Source organism: Aspergillus pseudoviridinutans (assembly GCF_018340605.1).
Source record: "Aspergillus pseudoviridinutans IFM 55266 DNA, scaffold_6, whole genome shotgun sequence".
Taxonomy (NCBI): domain Eukaryota; kingdom Fungi; phylum Ascomycota; class Eurotiomycetes; order Eurotiales; family Aspergillaceae; genus Aspergillus; species Aspergillus pseudoviridinutans.
In genome coordinates, this window is record NW_025091286.1 from 8,625 (window position 1) to 29,292 (window position 20,668).

General features: G+C 48.7%; 5 protein-coding genes across 5 annotated transcripts; 3 read left to right on the forward strand and 2 right to left on the reverse strand.

The window, feature by feature from the left end:
• Positions 1-2,214: 2,214 nt before the first annotated feature.
• Asppvi_008453 (phosphotransferase enzyme) lies at positions 2,215-2,584 on the forward strand (the record flags this gene model as incomplete). Its single annotated transcript, XM_043304322.1, has 2 exons — positions 2,215-2,315; positions 2,365-2,584. 2 exons carry the CDS (start codon positions 2,215-2,217, stop codon positions 2,582-2,584), a joined length of 321 nt encoding a protein of 106 aa, XP_043160257.1.
• A 271-nt stretch (positions 2,585-2,855) lies between these two features.
• On the reverse strand, positions 2,856-4,238 carry Asppvi_008454 (uncharacterized protein; the record flags this gene model as incomplete). The annotated part of the gene is made up of 1 exon (XM_043304323.1): positions 2,856-4,238. One exon carries the CDS (start codon positions 4,236-4,238, stop codon positions 2,856-2,858), a length of 1,383 nt encoding a protein of 460 aa, XP_043160258.1.
• A 7,671-nt stretch (positions 4,239-11,909) lies between these two features.
• On the forward strand, positions 11,910-12,452 carry Asppvi_008455 (uncharacterized protein; the record flags this gene model as incomplete). Its single annotated transcript, XM_043304324.1, has 1 exon — positions 11,910-12,452. One exon carries the CDS (start codon positions 11,910-11,912, stop codon positions 12,450-12,452), a length of 543 nt encoding a protein of 180 aa, XP_043160259.1.
• A 2,823-nt stretch (positions 12,453-15,275) lies between these two features.
• Positions 15,276-15,722, reverse strand: Asppvi_008456 (uncharacterized protein; the record flags this gene model as incomplete). Its single annotated transcript, XM_043304325.1, has 2 exons — positions 15,276-15,493; positions 15,635-15,722. 2 exons carry the CDS (start codon positions 15,720-15,722, stop codon positions 15,276-15,278), a joined length of 306 nt encoding a protein of 101 aa, XP_043160260.1.
• A 1,789-nt stretch (positions 15,723-17,511) lies between these two features.
• Positions 17,512-19,728, forward strand: Asppvi_008457 (ankyrin repeat domain-containing protein; the record flags this gene model as incomplete). Its single annotated transcript, XM_043304326.1, has 2 exons — positions 17,512-17,532; positions 17,599-19,728. 2 exons carry the CDS (start codon positions 17,512-17,514, stop codon positions 19,726-19,728), a joined length of 2,151 nt encoding a protein of 716 aa, XP_043160261.1.
• Positions 19,729-20,668: the final 940 nt, after the last annotated feature.

Sequence of the window (20,668 nt, forward strand, 5' to 3'; positions counted from 1 at the left end):
TGTTGAATTAGATTACCGCTTACCGAATGGAGAAATTCGGCCATTCCTTCGATAAACCTTCCAGTATAGGTGATTCGGCCAAGATGATCATGCATACACCAGAAATCTATGGAATCATGATTACAAATTCGATATCACTGATGCAGGAGCATTTCAAATCTGAATACCTTCATTTTCCAGGCTATAAATATGGCCTAGATCGTCATTCGTTGAAAAGAATCAGACCTTCATTTGATTTCGATCTCACATAAAAATTCTTAGTCATCCGAAAACATTACTAGCGTAGACGAATTCAAAACCATCAATCTGGTCACGTGAATAATACAGCTAAGCAAAGTAAGGGGTAGAGAAAGCATGCTCCTCTCCTGTGATGTTCCAGCCATACGGAGTACAACAGCACTGAATATGCAATATGGAAGCAACAAAAAGCAATTATATATTGTATTGAGATTGGGTTCCTTGTTTCTCTTCTCTCGCTTACTCTCTCGATATTTCACCGCTGTTTTTGATATTTCACCGCTGTTTTCGATATTTCACCGCTGTTTACACTTGCTGCATTCTCAAGCGCCCGACCGGCTATTATGCCTTTCCCTTCAAACTAAACAAGCTATTGTTCATCCTTAGAGCATCTCGAAATGTTTTCGATAGACGTAGCCATCTGTTACTATAAGGGCTTAGCCCATACCTGCGTTATGTCTAATAGGGCGTCTAGTAACATACTGATAAACAAAGCGTGATTTGTGAAGTAATACTTGTATACCGAAAAGAGTTTTTAGTATCTAGGTGTGAACCCTCTGCCTACATAAGTGTACGATTGCCCAGAGCGGGGTGATCTGATCTACACAAGAGATCTACACGCCAAGATTCTTTGCTTTTTTATATTGATCCTCAATAATTGCATTGAACATTCTGTCGGATTTAGGTGGTCGGCATGAATCTTTAGGGTATGTGCGCGAAGCGTTCGTACACGCTCGGGGTCAAGAGGTCATACGATCTTAACATAAGATCGGAGGGATCGTGCGATCAGATCAAAGATTCACGATTGTGGAAGATAACTATATAACAGGAAACCAAATGTGTTAAACTTGAATCATGGTTGTTAAACTTGTTCAACAACGTAAGGTATGTGGCAGGGTGTCACGGGAAAGGTGTCACAGGAAAGGTCAATAAAAATCTGAAATATTAATAGGGGCATACGAGAGTGTTAGGAAACTCGTTACTTTTTACATCTGGTGTGATTGTTGATAATTAACAGTCATAGATCATGCAGCGGTATATCAGATAAGATATCTGATTGGTCAGGTAGTTTATGTGTGCATCTGCATCACACATATGTTGACATATCCTCCTTCAGAAGGAAAAACAAAGAGAAACCCCACATTCCTATTTTCCTTCTTGTGGATTGAATTTCCCTATCATGTTATAAAAACCATATGTTCTACTTGTTAGAGAGAACAAGTGTGACTTCTCTTCTGATTGAAGACTGAATATCGTACGCACCTAGTTAAATTGCTCAGTTCTGATCGTCTTAACACAATTGTATCCCGTACTAAAGCGTCATTTAACACCACACCCACCCCCCCCCCCCCCCCCCCCCCCCCCCCCCCCCCAACCTATCGAGCGAGATTTCTAGAAAAAAGAGCGTGGTACAATGGACATATCACGAGGTCCTTGTAGGTATTATTTCCCTACTATGCAGATTTCGGCGTCTAACTGCTTGAAGGGTCAAGTGCCAAGGAGTACGCATCGAGTGTTGGTTGGCGCGAAGTTGATTGGATAACAAAGTACGCCGCTCCAAAGCCGTCCGACGAAATTTTGAGCTGTACATCCCAAAACGAGCCACGTGCGCATCTCAATCTGCTGGAGAAATACATCAGCATTGCCCCCAGTCTCATGGACATTGATCCCCTCCTTAGCCGTCCCACTCTTTGGCACAGCGACCTCCACTCATCCAACTTATTTGTTGATAACAATCGTATTACTGCAGTCATTGATTAGCAAGGCTCGTGGGCCGGTCCACTTCTACTGCAGGCACAACCATCTCCGCTCTTGGATTATCAAGGCAGCATCCTACTTAAGCGTCCAGCCAATTTTGACGACCTTGATTCCGAGCAACAAGTTCAAATTAAGCGACAAATTTTCAAATCGACTCTTTCCCAGCTTTACTTGATGGAGACTGAGAGAAGGGATCCGCTGCTTGCAAAAGTGTTCCATATGAACCATGGAAAAACAAGACGTCTTGCCGTCGAATTGGCTGGGAATACCTGGGACGATGAAATTGTGCCTTTCCGAGAGGCACTCATCAATGTTGAAAAGTATGACTCCGAATCTTGTAACACCGACGAAAGCTGACTATACAAATAGGCACTGGCAAGAGATAGGGATCCAAGGTAATTGCCCTTATCACTTCATGGAGGAAGAGTTAAAAGGCCATGCTGCAGATGCCGAGGGTTGGAATGAGGTCCAGGACTTTTTTGATAGCATCGAAGGCCTCGTGAAGAGGGATGGCTGGACCCATCCTGAAACGTTTGATGCTGCCTTTGATTTCTTCTCCAACTCCGGAAATCAGGTCTCAAGAGCATGAAAGACCAAGAAAGAGACATTTTCGACAAACAAACTAGCTTGGCGAGACGTCAAAGCTGAGACTAGATCGACCAGGCTGGCTCCTGTCCTATAGAACAGCTTAAATGCGACATATATATTCTTAGCTCTATCCTTAACGTGAAAATGCAAACGAATCTCCAGTTCTATGTTTGGATTCTTTGTCATAACAGTCCAGACCACAGCACCCAGCTAACAGTGACTCATCATGTTCGCCAAGAAAACGCCGTAACGCATGAAACCACTCGTCCAGTCTAAAGTATCTCACATAAAGGAATCACTTTCTTGACTTGCTCAGCCCACTTTCCGATGTCTTCGACGAAACGTCGAGCGATGCCTATTTTGATCCCCTTCTCGATGAAAAATTTTGGATCTTGGTCCCTGCAGACCTGCTCAAGGTCGAGACCATTGTCGAGCATCACATCACATACTTGCCGAAATGCCGATTTGAGTGTGTCGTTTTCAACATTCGATATCTGCCACTCACCGTACTCCTTCACGGCTACGTCTCTAGGGCCAGGAATTTCCAATGGACTGATGGCCGTCGGTTCAACCACTGCCTTGGGAGCCGAGACATCTAGACCATCGGCAGCAGATTGAGAGGGCAAGACATTGATGATATTGCAAGGATATGGTGGCCCAGTCCCAACGACATGACCTCCTTTGCGCTTGTCTTTCCCTTGTCTCTCTTGTCTCTCTTGTTCTTCCCTGTACAATTCGTCACGTACCGCTTCTGGCACGTCCTTATGACCCTCTACAACCCCGCCTTTCTCGACGTGCGTGATCAAGCGTTTTATGTGATGAGATCTAAGTGGATCGTGTTTTTTCCCCATAGGGTCCACCCAACAATGAGGTCCATTTGGACATGTCGATGAGTCGCATCGCACTAGATTATATACGCTGCGCCAGATTGGCTTCTCGCCTGAAGTATGTTCCTCCGCATCAAGCTGAGCGTCCCGCTCACCGAGCATTCTTTGCGTGACGGAGGATTTCCCTCTTTTTTCTCCTTTTCGGCCGGTGGACTGAGAAAACTGATGATCGTCTACGTAGTTAAAACTGATCTTCAGCGTAAGTTCCTTACCCTTAGAGAAAAGATCTGACCATGTCAGAAGCTGCTTCTCGATAGCCGACCAAGTAATATCGGTGTCGTCAAATCGTTTCGTCAGTTTGCGTTTGGTGCGATCGCTTATTGATGCAACGATTACAGTATCATCGGGTCTCACCCGGCGGTGGCTGGTAGTTTTTCGTCGAAGCGCTTTCTCGAGCTTTCTCGCCAATGACAGCTGCCAGAAGGCACTGGGAGCCAAGACGACATCTTCCTCGGTGTCCATTGATACTTCCCGATTATTAATTGTCACTCGCCACTCTACACGGTAGTGGATACAGGCTGGCGGGTCCTCGTCATAGACCCTTCCCTCTTCCCACTCGTGCAACGGAAGGAATCGGAGAGGATGCGGGCCACGTTTACTCTTGGGGTCGACGCTATTTTCACGTACAGAGGATGGGGATGGTCTCAAGGCAGACGGTGCGGCGTAGGGGCTGACACAGTACCCAGGGGTTGGCACGTAATCCGAGTTGTTCTCCCACGTTTCATGTTCAATAGACTGGGATACATGATCGACGTGATATGGGCTCATTCTAAAGTAATCAGGATCCTTGGAACGTCCATGTTAGCTTGCGGGATGAGCCATGTCAGAGTCGACAGTGGCAAAGCATGCGCGAATGAGACGCGCTGCAGATGACAAGATCCACGGAGAAAAAGTAAATATCCTTCCCTACCAGGATTAGCTCTATACAGCGGAAGCACAGCCTTCCGTATGATGACTGGCGGATGTACAGCGATACACGAAAGGCTGCGCTGCATGCGGTTGGATGGGCATGATACCCTACAATGCTCCAGCTATATACAAGGCTTTGCGTCTTCACAAAGATCACCTGGAAGAATTTCTGCTGCAGGATTATGACCACCCCCGAATACCATACGATAAGGCCCCAAAGTTTGGGTCTTTTGGAGACTTCCCTACTCTTCAGAGGCTGGGTGTGGAGTGTAACACCCTATCCGTGAAAGCCTCTTTGCCGCCGTCACTGTGTTCGATAGCAATTCGGCACTGCAGCTCATTTACATCCGTAGATGTGCTGCTCTATCTAGGCCGCCATCCATCGGTGGAAGCGATCCAATTCGATGAATCTGATGGGGGGACCGCTATTTTCTTTCAACAGTTGCAATCATCGGGGCAGATACGGAAGGAAATCCAGGTTCATGTCGTATCTGCGGATGCTGCCTACGCCCAACAGCCCAGCCTCCCTAACCTTGTTAACTATCCTTTACACTGGACTGATCCCGTAGAATTCCGCTAAGGATCACTGATATCATTGAATGTAATGCGTTGGGTATCCAGATTATGCTATGTTCGTTAGAGCGGAATGGGTGTGGGCCGAGCACTGCTTGGCCACGCAGACAGTGGGTTACCGTGGAATAGTCTACTTTGTGGACGAGAGGAAATGAAACTATTGGTCATCCTTACAAGAAGGAATGGATGGTTCCAATACACCTAGCAACATGCTGTAAGCGGTTAGCCCACACCGTCTCATGCCCAACGGGCCATTCAATAACACGGGGGTGACCCATGATAATAAGCGGAGTAAGGTTTGTGCAGTGAACAGCGGTACAGTACCAATAGAGTCTTGCTTGTCAGACCTTGGCCGTCAATGATACCCGGAGCCTGCTTACTCCTGCAGCCAAACTGCAAGATGCAGGAGAGGAATGCAGAAGAGTCGCTGTCGCTGTTGACAGCTTGCCAGATCAGACAGCGCATGCGACCGAGATGGAACCTTCTAGAAAGGTCCGCCGACCGTGTATCCTTCGATACGGTCTTCTAAATATATTATATTACAGATACGGATCTGATAAGATATATATTACCTACCTATGACATCATAGATCTATATATACATAGCCTTGCATATTAGCGCCTTGGCTTTAGGGTTTGGAGGTAAGCTTGGCTTGAGGGAGGCGGAATGAGGTTTCGACCCTCACTGTATGTAGAAGCTCTCGCAACGATGAGGCAACTCAGCGAGACCCTGGTCAGAGAAACAAATACTCACGGACATTCGCAAACCCTGTTTGGACCAGAAGCAGGCCAAATATCTGACAATAGCCCTGGGCTGAGGTTTCTGTCATGAGCTTTACGATATCGATCGGGCAAGGTTATGTTCTGCTGAAGTCAAGGTTGACCTGGGGCTCAAAGGTCAAGAAGTCAAAAATGCCCGGTTTATTGATCTGGTTGGGTCGGAGCGGGAATTCCTCGACCGATTCCGAGCTTTCGGCACGATTTTTAAGATATGATGACCAGGTAGGAATGTGAATAGTCTGCATGACCGGTGTGACCAGAGCTTGAATCTGGCTGTACAGTCATCATTCCTTTTACTCCTTCTCAACAAGAGCGGCGGGACCAGCCTTGCTGATTCCGTATATTGCTGGTTTGCCCGCCAATCTCTTCTTCAAACCCGCAGTTGACCGGCTTTCAGCGGTGCCCATTTCTGGGTTTTCCCCAAGGTGCTTGATGACGACAGATGGATATTCCTTCCTGGCTTTTTTGTATACCCACTAGCTTCCAGAATATTCACACAACCCCGTACTCAGTCTACGCACGATTGACTAGTCCGTTCTTGGGCACATTACACGACATGTGTGCGCGAGATGACGTGGATCTCCGTCGCAGTAACTAAAAATCACTAGTTGATTATGGTGCATGGAACGACCCCAGACCGGGATGACTGATTTAGATCCACCGATTTGTCACCTGGGGATACTTAATAACCTTCCGGACGCTCCACTTCCCCGCGGTTCGATGCCAGTATAACCCGTCCAAAGTCACCTGTCTTACTAGATAGTTTGTGGCTGGTTAACCAGCTGTGAAGCAAGACCAGGGCATTGCTATGTTCGATCAGTCTGAGGTGTTGAATGCTGGGTGGCTAGGGCCGCCAAAAGGCGGGCGAAACCTGGAAAGGTCGGAACTGGTTAAATCTGTTGCCAATTGGAAAGACTTATGGGACGAGTATGACTAGGCAGTACYCGCCACAWATTCTGTATGATGTTCCTAATGCGGTGGAAATAGGACCTGGCACGAGGATTTGCGGCCAGATACCCGATCCACCAGGCCGAACTCACTAACCTTGACCGGGTTAACTGAGCAGGGGTTTGAAACAAGGAAACCCAGGTCGGCCATTCTGGTCACTCCGCCTTTCAGCCACCCTACCGAGACAAAATTAGGCCGTGATCAGCCGGGTTGACGGATTTCCCGCATTGACGGGCTTTGCACTCCACGAACACTCGAGGATAACCGGATCTCCATTGGTTGCTTTGATATTGCCCTGGTAAAAAGGTCTTGTCCTCTCGTATTTACATTGAACACCTACGCCAGGTTTCTACTGCGGGCGGTCCCTCTGATTCAGGGCAACTTGGCCGAGCATGTTCAGTAAGTTCACAGTCGCGCACTAGGCGGACTGCAAACATGCGCTGTAAAGTGGATTCAAAGGTCAAAGAATACCGTTACAACGCACTAAACGGGTATGTTGCAGTGCCGCAGATGGTGTTGCGACCGAGGAGCCTAGTTTCTTTATCTTTCAATTCTTTGTCCTTCCCAGGTAGTGATCAACGTTTACAATGCACAGCCGCACACTCCTTTCCACATCGGACGTTGTTGTTGGCGGTCTCCGAGGTGGCATTAGACCTGAGCCTCAGTCGGATTTCAACCGCAAGTAATGAGTGGTGCAAGTGGTGCGACAATTTCCGTTGCAATTGACCATGCATGACTTCCCAATAGCAGCCTTGTCAGCTAATAGCATACGTCGAAAGATTGACTCTAAACTCGCAAAAAATATCGTCACTATGTACTAAACGCGTATGTTGCAGAGCCCGAAACCGACCACGGCTTAACCAGGTCCAATCCGTAATGCGGTCCGCTAAAGACGCAGTTCTAGGGTGATAATGGCACCTTGCACTGCTGCACAAAGAAGAGCTATCTAGGTCGTAACAGGGACATGAGATGGCATTGCGGCAGATGGGCTGGGTTTCTTTGTCTCTGTATTCCCCTTTTTCCCGTTGCAGGTAATAATAGCGTTTAGGATTGCAACAAAGAAGCCCTGACTAGGTTGCATGGGCGGATGAGATGGCGTTGCACTTGACAAGCCCCGTTTTCTTTGTCTTTCAACCCCATTCTTCTTTTTCCTTTCCAGGTGAAGATAATCGGCCACTGAGAGGCTCAGATTAGGTTTATTGTGGTTCTTTCTGGTCTAGAACTTCCTGGGCTTGTCTCGCCCTCCACGTTAGATGCCCAGTCCACAAACTCCTTTTCTCGGCCTTCACTGTATGAACCAGTTGCCCCGGGCAAGACTGAACTCAGATGTTCACCGTTCGACCAAGATGCCGATCGCGAGGACAATCAACCTAGCCATACACTTCCTAGGAGAAAATCTCTTTAGAGGAGGCCGTRYGTGKATGTCKKGKTYYKKKKWWKRWRMYYSKWRKTYMRKYMAWWMYYYYMWYTYMWYYSSYWWTKRARKYMAMCYWASATATCRTTGAACCGAAATAACAAGACCTTGCCAAGCCTGACAAGGTCAGCTAGTCTTTACAAATGGCGATGCCAAGCCTGCGGAACACATACTCCGTTTGTTACGATAGGCCCCATACCACTGGAAATTGAGTCAATTACTTATAGTATGGATATACTCCAGGCCTCCGCTGGCATTTGTGACTAACCTCTCAATAATTATCCCAGGACGAATCCTGCTTAACGAAGTGAGGATGCTGATGAAACTGCCCCAGGAATTGTTACAACTGGTCCTCGAGCAGGTATGAAAATTATCCATGATTATTGACTAAACTGATATGTTGAAGCTCCCAAAGGCGGACATGTGGATGCTCTACAATGTCTTAACTGATTTGAGGAACTATGTCGCTAGGCCACTTTTCAGCCAAACGATATTGTGGTTTGAATCGTTTCTTCCATATGAAATCAACGGCAGTATGCTCCCCGCGAAATGGATATTCCAGATCCTGAAAGACCGCTCATATTGAGCTGGTACCCGACGGGCCAAACGAATCCAACTGAGGAATGACCAGGAAATCACCACTGCTGGATAACATGGAGAAACTTCTGGGCTTTGGTGCTAACGCTGGTGAATTGACCTGCTCCAAGTAGCGCCAGAGAAGGAACCAGGAGAATGTACATGACCAGTCAGGACCCTGACCTTACCCGACTGTATCTCATCATTTTAACCGGGAGTGGTTTAGATCTTGTTTGCTTCTAGCCGACACTTCCCATGCTTTGGATGATTTGCCACTGTACCCACGCGAAGCGTAGAGCACCTGCGTCTTGACCCGACTTTCCAAACACACTCACCAGGCTGGTAACAACGGGCTGATATCGGGAAGTTGAGCGACGTGAGGCATTGTGTCCTCACTCCTGTATGAGTAACGAAGGTCAGAACGGAAGGGATAAGCAACAGGCAATTGGGGTAGAACCCCTGCGCATAGAAGTACACACCGTGGGTGTGCATCCTGTATGCTGATTATTCCCTTCCCTACTCGCAATGGCAGACGCAGGCCGAATGGCTTTACGCAAAACGTGGCCATGAGGACAGGCATTAGCTATTCTCGAGATAGCCGTTATTCCCAAGAGGACGGACGTAGCTTCTAGGAGCCCTCCGTGCGCTCCTAGGAATTGCCGAACTCTTCTGAGCGTACGACTGCTCCTGTCATATCAAAGCCCGTTCACAGGAAGTTTGGTACATGCGACAATACAGACTAGTGAAGATACCGCTTATGACTAAAATACCAACCACAGATAGACAGGCAATAATTATAAATAGTGGCAAAGGACTTTTCAGTTGATATCTCTGTCCCGAACGCACCCCATGTACTACCGCCCACACAGCTTTCGGGAAGTAAACCAACATAACAACGTCGTGGCAAATCAAAGATACTCTCAAACCTCTACGACTAGTCATTTTGAATGAAGTAAGCAATTCCTGGAAGCTTTCAAATAGAGAAACTCAAGCTAACCATCAGTGTAGGTCTTCTTTCTACTCTTTCAGCCAACGTAACAAACTCAATGGCGCAGCCTGAATCTGCATTGGGTGCAACAGATTACCAGACACACGGGGAATCTAATGCACCCTTGATACGCTTTGAGATAGACGACTCAGGTTCGTCGAGACGAGCTCAGAAGAGGGTAAAAGATCGCGAGACGTCAAGGAGATTCCGTAGAAGGCAAAAACAGCTTCAAGAGGCAATGGAGACACTGGAGCAAAAGGAACGCGAAATCCAGATCCTGAGACGTGAGCGAGATTTTTACCGCTCTGAGAGAAAGTTTCTTCAAGAATGGATCACTCAGACTTTCCCATCCGCTCAACTACCCAGAAGACCAGCATCTCCGCGGCTCCGGGTCGATTTTATGTTGAACGAGGTTTAATAACGTTGGTACTGGTCAAGAGATATTATCAATGTCGGTTACGCAAAGTGGAGGCTTCTGTTTGTCCCTCCAGATGGGTTCAATCTCTCAACTACTGCGTGGATGGGTGCTACTTAACATGTATCAACCCTTGTTATAATGAGACATGTGCACAAATGATCTCCGCTATTTCATCTTCTTTCTTCTGTCTGAGTCGACATCAAATTATCGTCATTATTCTTCAAATTCTCAGACACGCCTGAAGACGTTATAGAATTGCACTGTCACTTCTAACTTCATATATCTGAGGTCCAGCTTGACAAGCTTCTCGTTTAGAACGAGCATTTCAACTTGCCCGCCTTGTTGTCGGTCCAGGCACAACCAGTTCAGTCAATCATTCCACATGATGAATGTGTGAAATAAGGGAGTTCCGCGCTCTATTACAGTATGCTATAGAGCAAGAAGGAGTCCACATAGATGAGATCCGTCGTCGACACATACAGTGTAGCTGCAGATGTGTACATGATCCCAGAACCCCACCATGATGTGCTAAATTGCTAAGAGGGAGTAAGCTGGCGAAGCGGCTTCTGTTTCATAACCAGATTGATACTGGAACCCTCAACTAGGCACGAAAACCCCGTTGATACATTTGAATGGTAGGCAGCTTCTCTTATTTACACTGACCCTCCCAAAGAGTGCAGGACAAGTGTGAAGTTTTATTTTCTATAAGGGTAGGTGCATACAGATACATATTTGTATTCATTGAAGTGGCCTTCATACTGCCTATTGAAGTATACACAGTGTTCTGCGTGTATAGTACAGAAATTGCAGCGTGGATATATCCTGCCGCTTCGCTTTTGCTCACTTCAACCCCGCAAATTCTGACGACACTGTCATACTCGTAACTTTCTCATCAAAACGCTTTTTCGTTTCTTGCTGCTTGTAGACTCTTACGCAGTCGTTTCAACCAGCTCTGTCGCACTTCTTCTTTCATTGGGCCTGCCTCGCTGTCTCGAACCTTGGAGTCGGATTGCTTATCAGATGTCCACCGCACTGGTCCAGACGCAGGTAGATTGTGAAGCTGTTGTACTTGGCGTACCCTGGCAGGTGTCGGAGGTCTTAACTGAGGTGGCGCTTTAGGTCGGATGCCGCCAACAGTAGACTGTACTTGTTGCCCAGAGCGGTCCATGATTCGTGGTTTTGACAATCGCTGGGAAGAAACACTACCCAAACGAGCTTCGGGAAGCACCGATACCGTTGTTATGGTTGTGAGTAGACTTTGTAGTATTGTATAATATCTAAGTCTTAGCAAGCTTATGGTTACTAATTTCAAAGAAGGAAGAAATCCAGTCGCATTGTAGACCATTTTATACGTCGCGCTCACCCCAACTGGCATGTCTCTTAACGTCAGCCCTTAATGTCGAGCAGCTAGCTTTTGTTGCTGCGGCCTAGAATCAGGCGCAAATTCTGCGGGGTAAGCAGATATGTCAGGGCTTCTATGGCATCATCGTACAGTTACACTCTCAGCACACCTTCAGTAAATAAAAAATGCGTGGAGTCCTCGCTAGCCGCTCTACACCGATGCTATAGGCCGCATGAGCCTTTGACCGTTTGAGAGGCGGTCCATCCTGTAATATATGGCTATGCAAAAAGCAAACCCTTTCCAACATTTTAATGTGGGTTGAGGCACGGCATAGGAAACAGACATGTTAACTGGTGCTGCACAGTTGTTGGGACCGCTTACAGCTCGTATATGGGAGCATGTAGGGTATAAGAACATCCCTCTTCACCCGAACCGCCTCGTGAACGGAAAAGATCAATCATGACCAGAAGGGCTAACCACTGGCAAACAATATGAACAGACTCATCCTAATGGTAGTCCTTTTGAGTTCCAATGTGGCCGTTCTAGCCCACCCGCAAGACAATGTCACTCAACAAGCGCGTCTCGGTCCCGGTTACGGTACTGCAGAGGCTGAGTATCAAACATCCGCTACACCCCAGCCTACACAAGGTCTAGCAACCTCTTGGGCCAGAGAGCCAATGAGCTCCAAGGGTCCTTCCAGCTTGTGGGCTGCTATTAGCGTCTACCAGTCAGTGATATGGGCATCTGGAGTCGGAACTAGGCCGCAGAAGAACATGAGTCATCCTTTTTTCCCCAACACTACTGTTGCCGCTTCCACGTCCAGTACTGCTCGCATCCCCAGTGCCAGTCCTGGGAAAGTGAACTCTGGATTGAATATAAAATCATCTCAATCTAGCTCATTGGTCCCCACGCCCACCGAGACTCAACAGATCAATTCAACTTTGTTTACTGGTGCAGGAAAACAGGACTTGGGTACAACCGCTCTTTTGGGAGTTGCCGTTCTGTTCTCTTTTGTTTGGTTCCTTTGGCAGTAAAGCTCCCGGCGGGCCTTAGACGGTTATTCAGTTGTGGGGCAGCTTGGTATTGGACATGTACGTAGAGAGTCAATGAACAGCTTCCAACTTTGCTTCCCTAAATGAAGAAGTATTCACCGAAGGCGGCGTAGCGCTAGATATACGTTGTTTTCCCTGTGCGTGTGCGATGTTGGTACTTTGTACGTACCATATTGCGCTCAAAGTATTGCATGAGTTGACTGTGACCTCAGATTGGCCTACCGACAATTTTGGTTGCATATGCTGTTGACCAGCGCAGGCCATTAGACTTTGCTCTACGTCGGATATAGGAGTAGATGGAAAATTGGGAGAAATGGCAAGGAGAAGTAGGTGATGCTACAGAAATCGACTACCGATGGCGGACGGTTTGTTGACACTGCCTCGCTCCTAGAGCTATTTGCCCAAATATGTGATTCTCAATGGCCGGTGGTTCTAAAATGGACCGTACCGGAATAGTTATTTATCAATTCCCTTGTCCTGTCAATTGCGAGCTTCCTACCAGTGTGTTTCGTGTCTTGCCCTTGACTATAAGTGAAAAGCTGCGTGAATCAGATGCAGCAGCAACATATTTCGATAGCCCAGAGCAAACTAGAGCCAACCGAAAAGGCCACTGCTAGCCAAGTGGCAGCCAGAGTATGAGAACCCACACTGACACTGACTCCCACGTTTTGAAGAAATTGATCAATTCCACGGGCAAGCAACTGATATATCACCGTCACGGTTACAGATGCTCCTAGTAATAGGAGAGACGAAGCCTAGACGCAGTTAGCATGGTTCCTGAAATGTTTACGGGCGCCACCTGCCGTCGAGGACATGAGGATGACGATTCTTGCCATTGGGAAGCGTATCAACGCTATGACCATCGTAGAAAATGTGGCAATGAATCCGGCAAGGTACGCAAACACGACCCAATGCGAAACTTTATGGTACCCTCTTAGGATGGGCTGGGCCAACTCGGAGAGCATTCCATCAGCCTGTCCCAACTGGGCACGAAGGATTTGTCCCAGGTCAAATGAGAAGGAGGCGCTCGGTTTGGAGCACTTCGAGAAGGATTTGCSGTTTTGCTCTCCCTCACAGTARCTCCAGAGACCAACCGCGTARTAATCSGGGAGGAGTGACTTCAGGTGTTYAGTCAGGTCATTGGCATGGTCACCCACGCGGTCCATCGCGTCTTCGGCGGAACTCGAAACAATGTTGCCGAGACTGCCTGTTTCAAAAGAYCCAGGTARATCTGTGCTGGGGATGTTGAGTGAYCGAACTAGACTTGGATGTTTCCCAGTAGGGAACCCGCTCAAATCCACCTTCCGCAAACTGATCGTAAGCCATACATGCAACACCAGATGGAGTGTACTGTAAGGTCTACCTTTAAAAAGAATAACTCTTGCGGAGAAGACGGCGATGTGCAGCCGCAAAAGACGACGACAAGACAGACTAGTGCCGCAGTGGAAAGAATCAAGGGGCCAATCTTCAGAAACGAGAGCATCGTGGATGGAGGATACGAAAATACTCTTGCGTAAAGGAAACAGACTACTCTACACGTGGGATCTGTAAGACTGATATAGTGCTGATGTACTGGTACGGTGAGGGTGTCCGGCCTACATATTCCGAACGTGTACTAAGTGACCATTTTGATGGCTGGGCATATCGCTAATATTGATTGTTGAAGAGTTTAAACAATAAGTCTGCCAGGATAGGTCAACCTGTTCAGTACTATGGACGTATCATGGTCGGGTTGTATTTTAAGCAATAAGATGGGACACTCGTACTAGGGGTCGCTTAATGCGGGCGCATTGGGAGGAGTAGACCATAGTAAACCGCCGTGGGATTTCTACACTTCCTCTCCTTACCTACAAATTCATTTTTAGGCCTCTACCGAACCACTTTCCCCCAAAAATCAACCAACGTTTTAGCTCCGAGATGTCCTGCTCCCTTCCAAAATCAGAATCCCATCCTAGTTTCACTGACTGCAGTTAAAGGTCATTCTTTAGACTGGTCAAGTGTAGCTTGCTATGCGCACCTCAATATTCAAGGGGATTTAAAAGTCTAGCTGGAAATTTTTGGAAAAGCAACTTCTTCCGTTGTGGTGTCCCTGTTGCTTGGACCGCGATCAATTGAAAAGTAACTAGCTTCCTTCAGGAGACTCGCTCAATCAAGTTCATTGGGCAAGTGCCATTGTTTCAATATTCCACTGTGGTAGCTAGGCGCTTCAAGCCTTTCATACTCGCTATCCTCTGCTTACCGAATCGTTATATGAAGGCTTGCCCAACAGATAATACAAGGATACCTCGGTACATGCTTCCAACGTGTTGGGTGAGACTGTATCACTGGAGGCAAAAAAGCTGATGGACCGCGAATAGAGCTGTCAATAACCAAAGATTACCGTGACCAACGACAGCAGGAGGCTCCTGCAAAACGATTCTTTTCACCTGTTCTGTCAACCCCATTTTCATCATCTGTGCAGCTCCAGCGCAGGACCAGTGAGACAGCTTCAGCTTCATTGATATCTATGGGCCAAGCAGAGAACAGTCAATACTCGATGTGAGTTGCCGCGACTATTGGGTCGATCACCCATAGCATGGAGAAATCGGCATCACAAGCTTCCAAGCAGGCAGAAGGAGATGGTGATTCACATAAAGCGACCGGCCCTCCACCAGTCTTCCGCTCCGATCTCTTGAGCTGTGAATCACTTTCGTGTGGGAGATCCAGTACGATCACTATCAGTCCAAGCTTCGCTGGTGGTCGCGCGTCGACTCTAGCAAAATGCCAATGCCGTAGCATCTTCGCTACGAAATCCCACGCAGGAGGTCACAAGTCCCTTTCAATCCTATCAAGTCCTACAGGGCCAGCCTGCGGCCTTTCAAGTTTTGACTTGAGCTGTACAGGTTCACGGGAGGGGATTGCTGTCTCAGCCTCAAATGTCGCGCCTTCAACAATCTCGAATTCCCCCACCGACATGAGGATGAAACCTCTAGACCAACGCCCCACGAACAACTCCACACCTGTAGCAGAGACATTACCAGCACCTGGACAGAATGTTGTCAGTCTTTTGTCTGAAGGCAGAAGTAAACTTGGGCAGGAACATCTAGACTCGACACCTGTACAGCCAGATGCCCTTCGCGGACAAAGTCCTTCCCAGGCTTTCAACGCACAGAGAACGGACTTACCATTATGGGAATACTCGACAATCGCAGCGTTGAGCCTGCCTGAGGCGGCAGTAACGTCTCCATCAAGCCAGCCAAATTTAATACTCATGACTCGGGCATCTACCGAGCCGCTTAGCGATTTAGTATCATCGATCAAAGTGCATCTATACCATACCGGCGAACAGTTAGCGGATATGGCCCAAAAGCAAGGAAATTCTGCCAGCCGCACAACGACCAACTACTCCGATGGCATAGAAGGGGATTCGCTTACCCGCCTCGGTAGCAACGTAGCCTCATCCATCTCTCGAGCCAGCCTTGAACCACAGGGGTCTGTCAGCTCTCAGATCATTTCGCCTTTTCCAGCCAAACCTAATGAAAGTCCCCCAGCTACAGTTACGATCTGTGGTGTGACAACGTCTGCAAGCCCTTCACTGACGTCGACAATAATCATAGACGGTTCGAGTGGAATCCCGGCATCTGTGGAATCCTTTAGAGCAACGTCGAGCCACAGCGATCCAGTATTTGATCATCTCCAAAGAGAATACACTATACCGAAGCAAAGCTTGGGCATGTCGGTAGGGGCTGCCGCCGGTGGAGCTGTGATATTTGTATTAATATTTCTAGTGCACCGATCTGTTTACCGGTGGTCTCGCAAACGTCTTACAAAAGTGACCTGCATTGGCCACGAGCCCATCATGAAGGGAGACCAAATCAAAGAGCTTCGTCCACGACGGACCCCAAATCCGGAGGTATCCCATTTCTCCGATGATTCGTAGATCTGGTCATATCAAGTTATTGGGCAAGAACCACCGATGCGCCGGTATCTACTGGAGGGGCATAGAATATATCTCTTGCTCCAAGCTCAGGGCCATTTGCAATATTTCCTCCCGAAGGGCTTGGCATTCTTCCCTCATAATCGGTTTATACAGCGTCTGTTTGGAAATCGCCTCAAAAAGCATACGTTACATGATTTGTCCTGTACATCGATATCAGAGCAAAGTCAAGTACTATGCTGAATAGAGAAGAATCTACAAAATGCATTTGTCTTTCATATTTCACTATCATACTCAGCTCCATCTATGTGGATTTGGCAACTTTGTAGGAACATATTCTCTTTCGGTCAGGCCACCGATAATTGTCAAGGCTGCGTCACTAATGTCCCAATTGCCTGCGGTCGCCCACAATGGCCTTACTGTTCGAATTGACTCTACATTCTCCGAGACGCTTTCTTGTGACACTTTGGGCATCGCGCTCTTGCATGATGTTTCCCCTTGGGTAATCCTGATCAAGGGGCAAGGAAGAGGAGGGTCTGCATCGTCGTGGACGACTAATAAATCCCGGTGGCAGCGCGGTTCAGAATCGTGGAGCATCCTGTTTTGTAGAAGGCGATGGATCATAAAGCGGATCGGAAGGGAGCAACGTACAATGGTAGTGAAATGGACGGTAAATTATGTTGAGTGTTTGCTAGACTCTGATATGTACTGGCAATGATGGGTGCTCGGGCTTATTGATGCCATATGCAATCTCTTATTACTGAAGGGATAACCGTGCTTTCTTGGGAGCAGCCGGGTAGGGTCTCTGGAACCGACTCTTTCCAGGAGAAACGGCCGTGTTCTCAAGAGAGTTCCTTTCCTTCCTGGGAGTGGGCCAGTCGCTCCCAAGAACTCCGGACCTCCTACAAACCAGGCATGTAATCGTAGGAATCCGGCATCATCTCACAGGAAGCCCAGCATGCTGGAGGAATCATGGATTTTTACGGCATTTGCATACATACTCCAGCAGCACAGTGTTTCAGATAATGAGAGTCGTCAGTGACTGATAAGTATAAAGAGCTATCGGTGCTGATGGCCGCACACACAAAGGATATGCTTGGCTACGCAGGTCTTCAGCTTACAGAGATGTCTCTCGCAGAATCAAAGGTATATACTCCGTCCAGTATACACGACATTTCCGTGGTCTTCTTGTCCTCTGGGCTAACTGTTTAGATGAACCTTCTGGCTCTTCCGAGCGAGTTGCTCTTGTGCATCGCTGCGAGCCTACCCAGAGCGAAGGATATTCTGTCTTTCGCCCAGGTCAGCCGGAAGAGATCTGACCTGTTACTTTCATCTCTTTACAAATTCAATATCCAGCATCAAAACAGCTCGGCATTGCATTGGGCCGCACAGAAGGGAGATTTACATGTGGCAGAGGTTATGCTGCACCAGTACCAGCCTGATGTCAACGCCATCCATGACGCGAAAACGCCGCTTGTGTATGCAGCAACCCACGGATCAGAGTCGATTGTCAAGGCCCTTCTCKCCAACCCTCAGATTTCAGTCAACTTCCAAAACGAACAGGGTCAGTGCGCCTTATGGTGCGCAGCAATGCACGGATTCACAGAAATTGTTGAGGGCCTATTGCAGCGTCCCGATATCCAAGTGGACCTCCAGGAGACAAAATATGGCCGCACCCCACTGGCTGCAGCAGTGGCCAAGGGGCATGCACCTATCGTTAAGCAGATTATTGACACAGGCCGAGCAAATATCAACGCGCCTGACCGATGGGGCCTCACACCGGTTTTTCACGCCATCGATCGCCAAGATTCAGCGATTCTCGAAATCTTGCTTGCGAATGACATGCTTGACCTGTCCTGGCAGGATGGTTTTGGCCACACAGCTCTCATCTACAGCGTGTCAACGGGCCAAACAGCCCTGACGAAGATGCTCTTGGGCCACCCAAAGCCGTACGTGGACAATCGAGATCGACATGGCCGGACGGCGCTGTTCCACGCAGTGCACCAAGGCAACGGAGACCTCGTGCAACTGCTCCTCGACAGCGGCTCGAATATCGGCGCCACAGACGTAGACGGCCTGAGCCCGCTCCACTTAGCAATTAGGCAGGAAAACTTGCCCATGGTGCAGAAGTTATTGACTCATTCACGTCGTGATCCTTCGACGCTATGGCCTGGAGCGACCCATGGCATCCACACCGAACCACCGCCATTATGCCTGGCCACCAGTCAGGCGAGTGAGGATATCGTGCGGCTGTTGCTCGATCACGGCTGGAACGTGAACGAAGTGGACGCAGAAGGCCAAACACCATTGCATTTGGCTGCCGAAATTGGAGATCAAACAGTCGTCCGGGTCTTTTTGGATCACACGCAGGTCGATTTGCATGCGCAGGACCGGTGGGGATCGACAGCATTGCACAATGCCGCCAATCGAGGGCACTTGGCTGTAGTCGATCTGCTTCTGGCTGAGCCGAGCATTGACATCAACGCCAAGGATAGGAACGGAGCGACCGCGCTCTGGTGGGCCACACGACGCAACAACACACGTGTGGCCGCACGGCTGCTGGCCGAACCGAACGTAGACATCAACGCCGTTGGCCTGTTCGAGCGACCCCTCCCGGATCGATCGACTTCCCTCCATCATGCTGTCCGGGGACGAGCAAACTTGATCATCCGCCTGCTTTTAAGGGAGAAGAGCCTCGATCCCAATGTCGTCGACCATCAGGGCTGGACTCCGCTCGCCTGTGCAGCCCGCCAGGGCGACGTCAAGACGGTGGAATGGCTGCTCGCGCGACCAGATATTCAAGTGAATGCAAGCAAACAAAACGAACAATCACCGCTGTGGTTAGCTGCAAGGCACGGCCATATCCGAGTGGTTCAACGGCTCCTAAAGTTCCGAAATATTGACATTAACCAAGGATGGGGAGGATACCTGTCACCACTGTCGGCTGCCATCGTTGCAGGCCACACGGATGTGGTCATGCAGCTGCTCGCCTGCGGGGACCGACTGGACATTAACGCGCAAACCTACCAAAAGGAATCCGCGCTGTCTCTAGCCGCCCACTACGGGCAGCTGCAGGTGGTCGACACCGTGCTGCAAGACGGTCGGACGGACCGAAATAGCGTTGACGATCAAGGGCGCACCGCTCTGTGGTGGGCGGCCTACGAAGGGCATACGACCGTTGTGAGGCGGTTACTCGAGGATACCGATGTCCAAGTTGACATCAAGGATCACCAGGGAGCGGATGCTCTAGAGGCCGCGCGGAGTAAACATCATTTTGGTGTCATAGGTCTCCTGGGGGCTTACCGAGTGGGTCATCGCCGCGACAACATTAACCCAACCTGACTTGTCCAGCCGGTGATTCTCGTACGACTCAGCTCTCTCAAGTCACTTTGGATGGGACCAGTGACTTCATCGAGACTACTCTCGAAGGCGGAGGATATAAGATGGAGTCAGCCCCAGCAGAGATAGTTGTGCATTGGCCACCAAGGGTCGGGAAGGAAAGCAGCATAACGTCGAAGAGGTTATATTTCAAAGCAGGCAATGCGAACAGTATGCTATTCAATAGAGAAATGACGCGCTCACGTGGCATGAAAAGCCGCCATGATACTTATTAGGTGCCTCGATCAGAACAAGGTTTCCTCTAGCTCACACAACAAAGAGAACTGTAACAACGTAGTCTTGGTTCACCGTCTCTGTTTTTGGCGATTAGATGATCGTGTCCCCCGGTCCCGACCGTGGAAGTCACGGCCTGCAATTGCATGTGGCGATATGTCAAGGGGGGCCGAATCCTCTTTCTAATTTTCTGTCTGATGGCATGTAGAGTTGGTGTCACTTTGAGAGAACGGATACAACACGGATCACGGTGGTGGTCTGAGGGTCATGGAGAATGAGCATCAAGAATTTGAATACATGGGGTACTCTTCGAAGCAAAGACAACCGTCCTCCTTGATTCGGATACAGTATTTATCGTTTAGCTGGCTAAGAAGGGTCGCGCCGCACCGCAGGCAGAAGCGCCAAAAGTTGGTCGAGTGTCGCAGACGGTGCTAACGAAATTTCGGCTTGCCGTGTGGTGGACACCATGATATCAGGGGTGTGAGAAGCACTCACGACGGGATGGCTGAAACAAATAAGACAGGATAGAGACGCGGTGAACGGTTAGCTGTACACCAAGCGTACGAGGGGGGAGGGATATGTAAACATACAAAAACTGCAGCAGCACCTTGTAAGCGGAAGAACTGACACGGCACCAGCCGAGCTTACCGGATCCGATCGACTCAGATTG